Genomic DNA, 13,156 nt, shown 5'->3' on the forward strand with positions numbered 1-13,156 from the left:
ATGTGCGACTACTTTTTTTATTTAATATATGTGTTAAAGCAATAGGCCCTCTTGGTCAACGGGATACAGAAATGTGCTAATCATATTCATGGATGAAAACTGCTGCTTAGTGAACAAACATGATTAATTGCTTTTATAAGCCTTTGCCAAAAATTGCAGTTAATAATGTGGTAGAATCAACATTTAACTTGCAGAACCATGAATGGATTCAATATATAATGGAATTACCTGCAAAACTGCAGCATTTGATTGAAAAATCCTAGAAGATTCTGGTTGAATTCTGCAGTGCCTTCAGGCGGTAAATCAACAGGACAGTTCCTGTGAGGTTTGGACCAGCTCTTAGGCTGCTGTCCAATCCCAGCTTCATTTCCTGAACTCAGACTCTCTGCTGACTATTCCATTAAAGTTTCAACAATTCATTTCATAGATCTCTGTTACAAATAATAATTTAAAAAATATTAACACCTTGGCTGCCAATCTACACGCAAAATACAGCCTTTAAATTACAGTTTTTACAACTTTTGGGTTATTTAAGTGCATTTTCTGAATACTCCATGCGAAGACCCATTTCAAGTGATTACATAATGTCATAACAAAATCTATACAAAACTTGATAAGGAAGATGCATGAGGCATTCTATAGATAGAGATCTGTTAGATATATGATATTATATTGCTGTAGTTGTTTTGTCAGAAGTGGTTAGAGGAATAAAAATGTTAATAGGGTTAATAATATTTTGCTGGAGGTTATATATAGTTTAACTACACAGAAGAATATTAAGTCAATCTTATTGTTTTTATTACACCGATTTATGTGTATTCTTTAGCTTTAAAAGTTTGCCTTTTTTTTATCTATTTGAACTTTTATTTCAACCAGAAATTCCTTAGGAGCATAATGGATTAAATGTCTATGGAAGCTTAAATACAGAAGAAAAAGTAGAAGGGCATAGTGGGGTGGGGTGGGGTGGGGTGGGGGTGTGTGTGGAATGCGCAGTTTTCCTGTCTGAGTGCAAAGGCTCCCAAGTTAATCTGGAGAAGACCACAAACCAGTGCTCAACTTCATGAAGTGTTTTGTCTGCACCATTTCATGTCCACAACAATATTCAACCTTAATTTAAACCTACAATTTTCATTGCTTTTACCATTAAAATACTGGTATGTATTTCATTATTATAAAAATCAATGAGAGCAAATTTGCAAACAAGGGGAAATTGTATTCAAAGAACACAAGTGCAGCTTATTTCTATCCCTTTTAGCAATCTCTGCCCAAACTTGTTTAGGTTAATTTGTTAATTCCAATTGACGGTGTAAATGCCTGAGAAACTGTATCCTCAGTTTGCCTGAAGGCACAGTTTATATGGACAGTGTCTATTCAGTGTTTTCATTATCCATCACACAACGTTTCCCAAAGTAGTCATTGCATTATTTAGTTTGCATTACAAATAATCTTCAGAGTACTCCTAAATAATACTATATGGTCTTTTTGTGGTTAGGGTGGGTTTACCTTTCTTAACTTTTTGCCCAGCTGGAAACTGCAGTAACACTGGATTAAAGCTGCCGAACTTTATAAAAGTCACAGTATTTTTGTGTGGTATATTTGCAGTTTTCCCATGGTTATACTATGCATTTACCATAGGTTACCATGTTTATAAATACCTTGCTATTCTTTAGAATGCTTTAACTGTGCTTTACTACTGTACACTTTTAGAAGGGTTATATATATACCTGGAAGTCCCTTATACTGAGAGTCAGGGCTGAACAAAACTGTCAAGCCTGTTGAGAAGGGAAGGAAGGATTTTAAAATACTAGCTGGTTACTACTGTAACAACAGGAAAGCACTAGGAAAAGTAATTTGAGTCCATTTGTTTACATGCGGTTCATATTTAGTTTTTTTTTATTGTTTCACACTATCATTGTTAGACTTGCTGATTGTTTATTATCATAAAATTAATTTTAAAAATATTTTTAAAAAGTGTTCAAAAGTGTGCTGTCACCCAATATTACGCCCCAGTTGGGATCAGTATTCTGATACTGTATGTCCATAGAGTATAAATGGTGGGAATTACATTTTTTCCAACATTTTCATTGCTCAGAAACCTTTTGCAATTCATGTGGTCAATCAGCACTCCACATTTTAGTTATATTTTATATTATTACTATTTATTTCTTAGCAGACACCCTTATCCAGGACAACTTACAATTGTTTCAAGATTATTTTTACATACAATTACATTATTTTTTTTTACACATTATTTTTTACATACAATTACCCATTTATACAGTTGGGCTTTTACTGGAGCAATCTAGGTAAAGTACCTTGCTCAAGGGTACAGCAGCAGTGTCCCCCACCTGGGATTGAACCCACAACCCTCTGGTCATGAGTCCAGAGCCATGACCACTACTCCACACTGCTGCCCAACTGTGTAAGACATGCTTTGAAGCCTTCTAGAGGTATACCATACTTTAGAGCTGCTTGTGGTCTGAGGCAAGGCTTCAAGACAATCTAGTTTTTCTTCACACTGTTGAGCCATAACCTTTGGAGGCTACAGGGAGCAACAAAGTGTGTACCATAACCACACAAAACAACCAAATAACATCACTGTAAAACATCAAGGTCTAAACCTAACAAAGTTTTTCAACAATTATTCATCAAGACTTGTAATAATGTAATAATGAGGCACTGGAGATGCTGTGGAAAATACATGTAGTCTGTTGGGTAGTCAGCTAGGTCATTTTAAAAGTATGCAACATCACAGTAACAGTAAAAAGAGAATTATTTTACACCAAAGGATTTTTTTTTTTTAATTAAGTAAACACAATATACCATTATGTGGGCATGCATTATGCACATACACATAATTCAAGTCAATATGACCATTGTAGCAAATTATCTACACAATAGTAAGGTTAAAAAAAACCCCGATTGGTCCCAAATCATACCGGTGAACCTGGAGCCATCAGTCACCCTATGAAACGACCCCAAGCAACACAGACCAGCAGAGGTGGTGGAGTGCTTTGGGTAAAATGTGACGGTATGTGCAATCCCTGCAATGTCCACTGGATGAAATTAAATGAATTGTGGGAATGCAGCATCTGTCCAATGTCTTTGATATGACATCCATGTGCCAGTTAAATGATAATATTTTATTTTAAAACACTAAAACTCAAAATCAATTATTGTAAGGTGACATTGGTTTTATGTTGGGAAATATTTTTAAGAAAAATAAAAAAACTGAAATATCTTGCTTTCATAAGTATTCAACCCCTGTGCTGTGGAAGCTCCCAGTTTACACCGATGAAAGAAATTGCCCTAACAAGGACACAATTACCTTACCATTGGCCTCCACCTGTGAACCATTAAAGTTGCTGTTACATTTTCTGCATAAAATAAAGTAATAAGAGATAAAGTAATACAAATGCATAGATTAGGGAAAGGGTACAAAATAATATCCAAGTGTTTGGATATCCCAGTGAGCATAATTGGATCAATAATCAGGAAGTGGAAGCTGCATCACACCACCCAGGCACTGCCAAGAAAAGGCCGTCCCTCAAAACTCAGCGCTGAAACAAGAAGGAGACTTGTGAGAGAAACCACAGAGAGGCCAACAATCACTTTGAAGGAGCTACAGAGTTCAGTGGCTGGGAGTGGAGTAATGGTGCACCAGTCAACCATATCAAGAGCTCTGCATAACACTGGCCTGTATGGGAGGGTGGCAAGAAAGAAGCCGTTACTCAAAAAGTACCATCTGAAAGCATGTCTGGAGTTTGCCAGAAAGCATGAGAGTGACTCAGCTGCGATGTGGGAAAAGGTTTTGTGGTCAGATGAGACCAAGATAGAGCTTTTTGGCCAAAACTCAAAGCGCTATGTGTGGCGCAAACCTAACACTTTTTAAACGCTGTGAATGTCAAAGCCTGTTGGTGACTTCCACATGATTTGATTGGCTGTTGTAATTCTGAGATTTGCATATCCCAATTTCCCATAATTCTATAATGACTGCTTTCTCCCACCTTAACTCGAAAGTTACTTGGTATTGAGAGAGAGAGAGAGAGAGCGCGAGAGAGAGAGAGATTGATTGATTGATTGATTTTATTAATTTGAGAATACAGACAAACTTTTGCATTAAGCCTTTTCTTAACTGACAGAATATCAATGTTTTACAGATAACAGTAAAACACAGCGCGCGGCGAGTACACCTCAATAAAAATAACTACGACAACTATTCTCAGGAACTAAATCGGAAACAAAACAACATAACAGGACTCTACAGTGTGACTAATTTGGTCGCATATGCGACAAAAAATGTGCTTGTGCAAGCGTAAATTTTAATTTAGGAGCATGTGTGCCACTGGGGTAACTCGCTACTTGATTGCGTACGTGCGTGCACACAATCACGATTAACTGGCTTGAGTACAGAGCTTAATAAAGTCAAGAGATTCTGACAGGTATATAAACAGCTTCTTCTTCAGTAACCTAAGCTCCTTTTGATGTGATAAGACAAAGACAATTTAGATTTATAAACAAAACGTTTAAAATAGTTTGACAATGTACGCTTTGAAGAACTCAAATTTCATGCATATGATAAATACTACAGTATAATTGATGCATAGTATGTATCTACAAAAAACATGTTTATCTATTACGTTAAGTAATTTATCTAACACAATGTTTATATACATTATGCCCATTTTTTTCCAGCTAACGCTTGCTTTTCTCTTATAACAAGCCATTATATCTTCAGTCACGTTTTTAAAATTTTCAATCCTTACAACTAGCGCAAAGTCGCATACATTGTAATGATTACAATTTGCTATATCCAGTAAATTATTAAGAGCTGTTTATTTGTTATACCACAACAATTTAAAAAAAACCGGTTTGACACATTTAATAAATGAATTACCAAACATACAGATAAATAGTAAACAACAGTCAACAACTGTTTCACAGGACAAGACAAGATAAATAAATAAATATAACAAGTAATATAACACGCTACTTTTTTATTAAGTAATAAGTAAGGATATTTCATTAGTTTTTTTCTGAAGAAACGAGTAACGAGTAATAAGTAACTTTTTTTCAGTAACGTGCCCAACACTGTTAATCAGCCACCTGCTTCCCCTGAAGATACTGTTAGGGTGAAATGACCTAGGAAGTGAAACACTGGCAGACTTGCTGAAAATAAACAAACAAACTGAGAATGCCGTTTAGTTCAGAGCAGGACCAGATATCAGGTTTTAAAATAAAAACACATTATTTAAAAATTGCACATTTGAAACCTACAAAAGGAAGTGCTCGACAGGTAAGGTTTATGGCATTGTTTTGTTTGCTACAAACACTTTGAAGATGCTAGAAACAGGGGCAGAAGGTGAGATTGTGTATTCAGAAGAACCTTGATGTTCACAATGAAACAGAGATTAAAATCAATGAAACGTAACACTGACTTCAAACACTGCAGCCTGAACCCTGCTCACTGTGGCATGGCACCTAATCTTATTATGTAGGTTGCAGGAGATGAAGCTTCCATTTAAAAGCCAGACTTAAAGGTAAGATGATGGGTAACTTTTTGATCTTCTGAAAATGTAAAGCCTTACCCCTGGTTCTCTTTTAGCTTTTGTGCGAGGGAAATAACATACTGCAATTCCTTTTCCACTGTCCTGGTAGCTGGGCTGCTTGCTATTTTTGGGTGGGGTAAAAAGTCAGCTTCAGTAGCAAACCAGCATATACATGTAGGGTAATTTAACTGGTTCTTCTAAATTCCCACATTACCTGAATAATTAGCCACCCCAAATTACCATACCTGAATAGAAAACTTTCTTCATTCTGCAATTCGTAAGAGTCAGGCTTGTCTCTTGGGTTAAGAAGTTTGTTGAGTGAAATTAAGTTGGTAAGTGTGTCGTAGCAGTGAAGTAAGGGGCTAAAGGGGGTGCATTACATAATTGGGAAGTTAAAATTGATTACAAACAATATTTGTTTTACCTGTATTTTAAGAATGGGATAACAGTAATGTCCAAAAAGAGGGACACTTCATATATAACAATCATTCTCTACATTTTTGTTCCAATCACAGTTTGTCAGCAGCCTCTCTCTACTAACATTCACAACCTCTTCATATTGCCCAAAGTAAATACTGTTCAGTGTAATTTTTTCATGTAAGCCTGACAGGAATGATTAAAGATCTAATTTATTATGTGTTTTTTTTCTTTGCTGCTTTCAGGGAAGGTAGTGTTTAATTTTAGACCACCCTAGGGGTGGGGTGTCCATCCAGACCGATGAAACTTGAATAGAAATAACAAAGGAAGAGCAAAAAATATAAAGAAAGGGGAAACTCTTTAAGAGAGTGAACATCTGTATTTATTTTTAAAATAATTCGTGCCTCAATATTGCAAAACAGTTATATACTATGGAAAGAAAATTAAACGTTCTTTTTTCAGCTACCAGTGAGCCATTATGAGTGAATGCATTGGCTGCCAACACATGGAAGTTGTTGTTTCAACAGAATATACAATATTTGCAGAAATGGACTTGTCCCATTTGTATCTTTTCCATGTTTATCGAATCATGTCTGCTCCTTTTTCATGCTTTCAACCCCTTTTCTAATGTGAGCGTTATCTTTAATGATCTTTAGGGAACCAGGGAGAGAGGCAGATAGATAAGTTCCTGCTTTTTGTAATTGTAACTACTACATTTGGTGACATTGTAAGGTGGTGTTTGAATTGGCTGAGTTTGTGTGTGATTAGTACCAGGTGAGTGGCTAAATTGATTAGCAGTTGATTTTGCTATTTGATTGGTTTCCACACAGTTTAGTTGGTTCTTTTGCCAAGCAGGGGTAACAACATTTATTCAAGCAGCTTATTTTAGCGCCAGCACGAAGCGCCAGCCAACAGAAGCGCCTCAACAAAAGAGCCGGGAGTCTAGCTGTGGGAGTCGACAGGTAACCAGGTAACCAGGTAACCAGCATTTGAAGCAAGATAGGTATTTGATCCTGCTCCTAGTAATTTTTCCATTAACTATATAGTATTACCTGGTGTTTCTAATTGGGGAGGAGTGTGTGATTTTATCCCAGGCAGTGTGCTTATTTTGAGTACTTAATTTGTAATTTGTAAATTTGAATCAGGGTGGGTTAACTTGATTAGAGCAGTTTGCATTTGAATTGGTCTCCACACAGCTCCTGCAGTTGTGTGATCCCATCAAAGTGTGTGAAACTATTGTCTCCAGAGCAGTTAGCAGCTAGTTCCCTTGCTAAGTGAAGGGAGTTATTTAAGAGTGGGCATCTGGTAATTAGTTCAGTCTTCAGGGAACCAGGGAGAGAGGCAGATAGATAAGTTCCTGCTTTTTGTAATTGTAACTACTACATTTGGTGACATTGTAAGGTGGTGTTTGAATTGGCTGAGTTTGTGTGTGATTAGTACCAGGTGAGTGGCTAAATTGATTAGCAGTTGATTTTGCTATTTGATTGGTTTCCACACAGTTTAGTTGGTTCTTTTGCCAAGCAGGGGTAACAACATTTATTCAAGCAGCTTATTTTAGCGCCAGCACGAAGCGCCAGCCAACAGAAGAGCCTCAACAAAAGAGCCGGGAGTCTAGCTGTGGGAGTCGACAGGTAACCAGGTAACCAGGTAACCAGCATTTGAAGCAAGATAGGTATTTGATCCTGCTCCTAGTAATTTTTCCATTAACTATATAGTATTACCTGGTGTTTCTAATTGGGGAGGAGTGTGTGATTTTATCCCAGGCAGTGTGCTTATTTTGAGTACTTAATTTGTAATTTGTAAATTTGAATCAGGGTGGGTTAACTTGATTAGAGCAGTTTGCATTTGAATTGGTCTCCACACAGCTCCTGCAGTTGTGTGATCCCATCAAAGTGTGTGAAACTATTGTCTCCAGAGCAGTTAGCAGCTAGTTCCCTTGCTAAGTGAAGGGAGTTATTTAAGAGTGGGCATCTGGTAATTAGTTCAGTCTTCAGGGAACCAGGGAGAGAGGCAGATAGATAAGTTCCTGCTTTTTGTAATTGTAACTACTACATTTGGTGACATTGTAAGGTGGTGTTTGAATTGGCTGAGTTTGTGTGTGATTAGTACCAGGTGAGTGGCTAAATTGATTAGCAGTTGATTTTGCTATTTGATTGGTTTCCACACAGTTTAGTTGGTTCTTTTGCCAAGCAGGGGTAACAACATTTATTCAAGCAGCTTATTTTAGCGCCAGCACGAAGCGCCAGCCAACAGAAGAGCCTCAACAAAAGAGCCGGGAGTCTAGCTGTGGGAGTCGACAGGTAACCAGCTTATTTTAGCGCCAGCACGAAGCGCCAGCCAACAGAAGAGCCTCAACAAAAGAGCCGGGAGTCTAGCTGTGGGAGTCCAGCGAGGGGAGGCCTGCGCTGAGACGCTGTTCGACTAGATCCGAACCTACCAGCGCTCTGGAAGAAGCCATCTACTAGTCAGGTCTGTATCCTCCACCCCACTGCTCCTACTGTGCCTTTTGTCTTGCTTGTCCTGCTATGACTGTCTCTCACATCCCTGTTCTGTCCTCCCGTCCTCGTCCTCTGCCCTCCCTCCGCTGTTGCTCCTCCAACCCCTCTAACCTCATTTCTCTGCCTCTCCCCCCCTCCCGCACACTCTCTGGTGCACTCTGGAACTGTCACTCTTCTGCTAACAAAGCTGATTTCATCTCTGCCTTTGCCTCCCACCTCTCGCTCGATTTCCTTGCTCTCACTGAAACCTGGCTGTCCCCTGATAACACTGTTACTCCTGCTGCCCTGTCCTCTCTCTACGTCCTGTCCCATACCCCGCGTCTCACCGGACGGGGAGGTGGGACGGGTCTTCTCCTCTCTCCCTCCTTACTCTTTTCTGTCCCCTCTGATCTCACCTCCCTCTCTGTCACTACCTTTGAATTTCATGCAGTCCAACTAACCTCTCCCTGTCAACTCCTGCTCATTGTTTTGTACCGCCCCCCTGGGCCTCTCACTCACTTTCTGGATGAACTCGACTATCTACTCTCCTCCCTCCCCTCTCTGTCTACCCCGACTGTCCTGTTGGGTGACTTCAACATCCATCTCTCCAACCCCAGCCACTCTGCTGGATTCCTCCCTCTCCTTCACTCCTTCGACTTCTGTCTCTCTCCGTCCCCTCCTACCCACAAAGCTGGCCGTCAACTGGACCTCACCTTCTCCAGGGCCTGCTGCCCCTCCAACCTCTCTGTCACCCCCCTGGACCTCTCTGATCACTATTTCATCTCTTTTTCTCTCTCTCCCCCCTCTCCCTGCTCCTCCTACCCCCACTGTCACCTCTCGCCGTAACCTCCGCTCTCTCTCCCCCTCTGTCCTTGCCTCCACTGCTCTCTCTCACCTCCCTCCTATCGACTCCTTTTCACAACTCTCCGTAGACTCTGCTACCTCCACCCTCTTCTCCTCACTCACCTCCTCCCTCGACTCCCTCTGTCCCCTCACCTCCCGACCCGCTCGCCCCTCCCCTCCCCATCCCTGGCTCTCCTCTGTGCTCCGCTCGGCAAGAATCACACTGCGATCTGCTGAAAAGAAATGGAAGAGAACCAAACTCCCTGCTGCCCTAGACCTTTACCGCACTCTTCTCTCCTCCTTCTCCTCTACTCTCTCCTCTGCTAAATGTGCTTATTTCCAATCTGTAATCCAAGCCTCCACTAACAACCCACGTAAACTATTCTCTACCTTCTCCTCCCTCCTAAACCCTCCCCCCCCTCCTCCTCCCTCCTCTATCTCCCCTGACGACTTTGCCTCCTTCTTCTCTTCTAAAATCTCAGATATCCGCAAACTCTTTAACACCTCTCCCTCCCCCGCACCCCCTCCCGCTCCAACCCCTACACCCACTACATCCCCTACTAACTCGCCCTCCCTCTCCACCTTCTTGCCCCTCTCAGACTCTGACCTCTCCTCCCTGCTCCAGGGTCACAAACCCACCACGTGTGCCTTGGACCCCCTCCCCACTCACCTCTTTCAAGCTGCTGCTCCTGCTCTACTCCCCTTCATCTCCTCCCTCCTCAACACCTCTCTACTTTCTGGCATCTTCCCCTCTGCCTTCAAAAAAGCCTCTCACTCCCCTCCTCAAAAAACCTACCCTCGACCCCACCTCCCTCCAGAGCTACCGTCCTGTCTCCCTCCTACCCTTCCTCTCCAAAACCCTCGAGCGGACTGTACACCGCCAGCTCTCTGCTTTCCTGTCCAACCACTCTCTGCTTGACCCTCTCCAATCTGGCTTCCGCTCTGCTCACTCCACTGAAACCGCCCTTCTCTCTGTCACCAACTCACTTAAGTGTGCCCGAGCTGCCTCTCTCTCCTCTGTCCTAATTCTCCTCGACCTCTCTGCTGCCTTTGACACTGTTGATCACTCTATTCTACTATCATCTCTTGCTGACCTGGGGATCTCTGGCACTGCTCTGGCCTGGTTCTCCTCCTACCTCTCCAACCGCACTTACCAGGTAACCTGGCGTGGAGCAACCTCCACACCTCACCCTCTCTTGACTGGAGTCCCCCAAGGGTCAGTCTTGGGTCCTCTCCTGTTCTCTCTCTACACCCGCTCCCTGGGCCCCCTCATCGCATCCTATGGTTTCTCATACCATTTCTATGCTGATGATGCTCAGATTTTCCTCTCCTTCCCCACCTCTGACTCCACCATCTCCTCCCGTATCTCTACCTGTCTGTCTGCTATTTCCTCCTGGATGCACTCGCATCACCTCAAACTCAACCTCTCTAAATCTGACCTCCTTTTCTTTCCCTCCTCCTCCCCCTCCTCTGATCTCTCTATCTCTGTTCCTCTGGAATCTACCACACTCTCTCCCTCTTCCTCAGCTAAAAACCTTGGAGTCACCCTGGACCCCTGCCTCTCTTATTCCCAGCACATCTCCACTCTGGCACGCACTTGCAGATTCTTCCTGAGCAACATCCGAAGAATCCGACCCTTCCTCACCAACTATGCTACCCAGCTCCTGGTCCAGGCCCTGGTACTCTCCCGCCTAGACTACTGCAACTCCCTCCTGGCTGGCCTCCCTGCGTCCGCCACCCGTCCGCTCCAGCTCATCCAGAACTCTGCTGCTCGCCTGGTGTTCTCTCTACCTCGCTTCGCCCACGCTACTCCACTACTCCGCTCGCTCCACTGGCTCCCGATCACCGCTCGCATCCAGTTCAAGACTCTTGTACTAGCCTACAGATGCCTTGATCAGACTGCACCCAGCTACCTCCAGACCCTCATCTCTCCCTACACCCCCACTCGACCTCTCCGCTCCGCCTGCACTAGAAGACTGGCTCTACCTCCGCTACGCTCCCCTGCCTCCCGAGCCCGCTCCTTCTCCACCCTTGCTCCGCAGTGGTGGAACGACCTTCCTACAGATGTCAGGACTGCCCAGTCCCTGACCACATTCCGGCGCCTCCTTAAGACTCACCTCTTCAAACAGCACCTGTAGAACTCCTCTGTTGTATCCTGGGACACTATCACCCTTCATTTAAATATGCTTTATTTTGCTCTTATCTGCCCCCTATTTTACTGCATTTAATCCTGTACCTCAGAATATTGTAATCTCCCAAGTGTTTAATCTGTAGTATTTTGTACTTAATCATATCCTGATGTAACTATCACTACTTAATCATATCCTGATGTAACTTTCACTATTATCTGCTGTATTATTGAATTGTGGTTTGTCACACTTGAGAATTATTGTATTTCTTGTTCTTATTGTATGACTTATATTGTAACACTTGAATGTATTTGTATTTGCTTGCGATTGTAAGTCGCCCTGGATAAGGGCGTCTGCTAAGAAATAAATAATAATAATAATAATAAAAAAAAAAATATCAGCAGTCTACATTCAAAGGGTATTTAGGCATCAATGTTTGAACACACAAAACAACACACATAACTGTAGTTGTAAATTGTGAATGCTGTTCTTGACTATCCTAGAGATAACATCTCATCTTCTTCTGTGCATGAAGTGAAAGTGTGAATGACACAGGCTCTCGTCGATACCCAGGTGCTCCTGTGACCTGACAACTCCAGAGGGCAGACTGATGATGGCTGGCAGAGAGGCTGACACTGCTCCAGCGCTGGCTCCACACTGGAAGCTACATGCCATTAATTACTATGGCACAAGCCCAGCAGGAGCTGTCAGCAGGGATCACATCTCCACAACTAACCTTGCAAAAAATAGCCCTTAGTGTAAGGATTATGGAGCCTGTGGGGGATTGAAGGATACCGGAGAAGGTCTCAAGCTGGTCCTGCGTGCTTTCTTCTCCACTCACCACAATTTGTTTTAAGGATTTGTTGACGACCCTGCTCTGCAAAATGCAAAGAGATTGCCTTGCATTAAAAAAGAAATGCATTCAAGCCCATGACTCCTTGCAAGGACAGGTACACTTACTAATCTACATGACTCCTGGAAAGGACAGGTACACTTACTAATATACATGACTCCTGGCAAGGATGTCTTCATTTTTCAATTACACATTTAGAAAAAAAACACACTGGAAGCAGGTAACCAGGCAACAGACAAATTGAACTATCAAAATCGTGTATTTTGTGAATTTAGCACCACAGGCTTGGCTACTTGGTTTGCATAAAATGACAAAATCATCAAATAAAACTACTGTGTATAAAAAAAAATTGTGATATGGATTTTACCTGTGCAGGAGAATAGAGTTAAGTGGCCAAAATGTTAAAGTTTACAATAGTGTTGCATATAGTATAATGAAGTAAACTACGTGCAGTGTTTCAGCTAATATTTTAGACTACTCTAGAATTAAATGTTAATAGTGGTACTGACGATGATGACGATGATTAGAATGGACGTCATTGGGAATGAACCTACAGAGAGGTTTTAATGTTTCATGGACAGACCGTCCATCAGCAGACCAGCCTCTGCAGCTCAGCAGTGCAGCTAATGAAGTGTGACGGGCCCTTGCTGCAGGTTAGCTGTGAACAGCTGCTTTTTCTTCCAGGGGAAAGGATTGTTTAGCTGCAACAGGTTTTTGAAAGGGTAGGGTTAAAAACCCTTTGATTACAACTAACATAGACAAGCTTCATACATTCAGATACAAGACCCTGCCATGTTTCCTGTTGCATTCTTAGAAAAAAAAAACAGTACAAAAAGAGACATATCTTCTTTGGTGTAACTGGGCAGAGGCTGGGCATGAACCGGCGAC

General features: G+C 42.0%; 1 protein-coding gene across 1 annotated transcript; it reads left to right on the forward strand.

Moving 5' to 3' along the window:
- Positions 1-10,821: 10,821 nt before the first annotated feature.
- Positions 10,822-12,462, forward strand: LOC131736849 (uncharacterized; the record flags this gene model as incomplete). Its single annotated transcript, XM_059022295.1, has 1 exon — positions 10,822-12,462. A coding segment is annotated over one exon (603 nt), but the record flags the coding sequence as incomplete, so codon positions are not given.
- Between the last annotated feature and the right edge of the window lie 694 nt (positions 12,463-13,156).

Source organism: Acipenser ruthenus, chromosome 4 (genome assembly GCF_902713425.1).
Source record: "Acipenser ruthenus chromosome 4, fAciRut3.2 maternal haplotype, whole genome shotgun sequence".
In the NCBI taxonomy this organism is placed as follows: Eukaryota; Metazoa; Chordata; class Actinopteri; order Acipenseriformes; family Acipenseridae; genus Acipenser; species Acipenser ruthenus.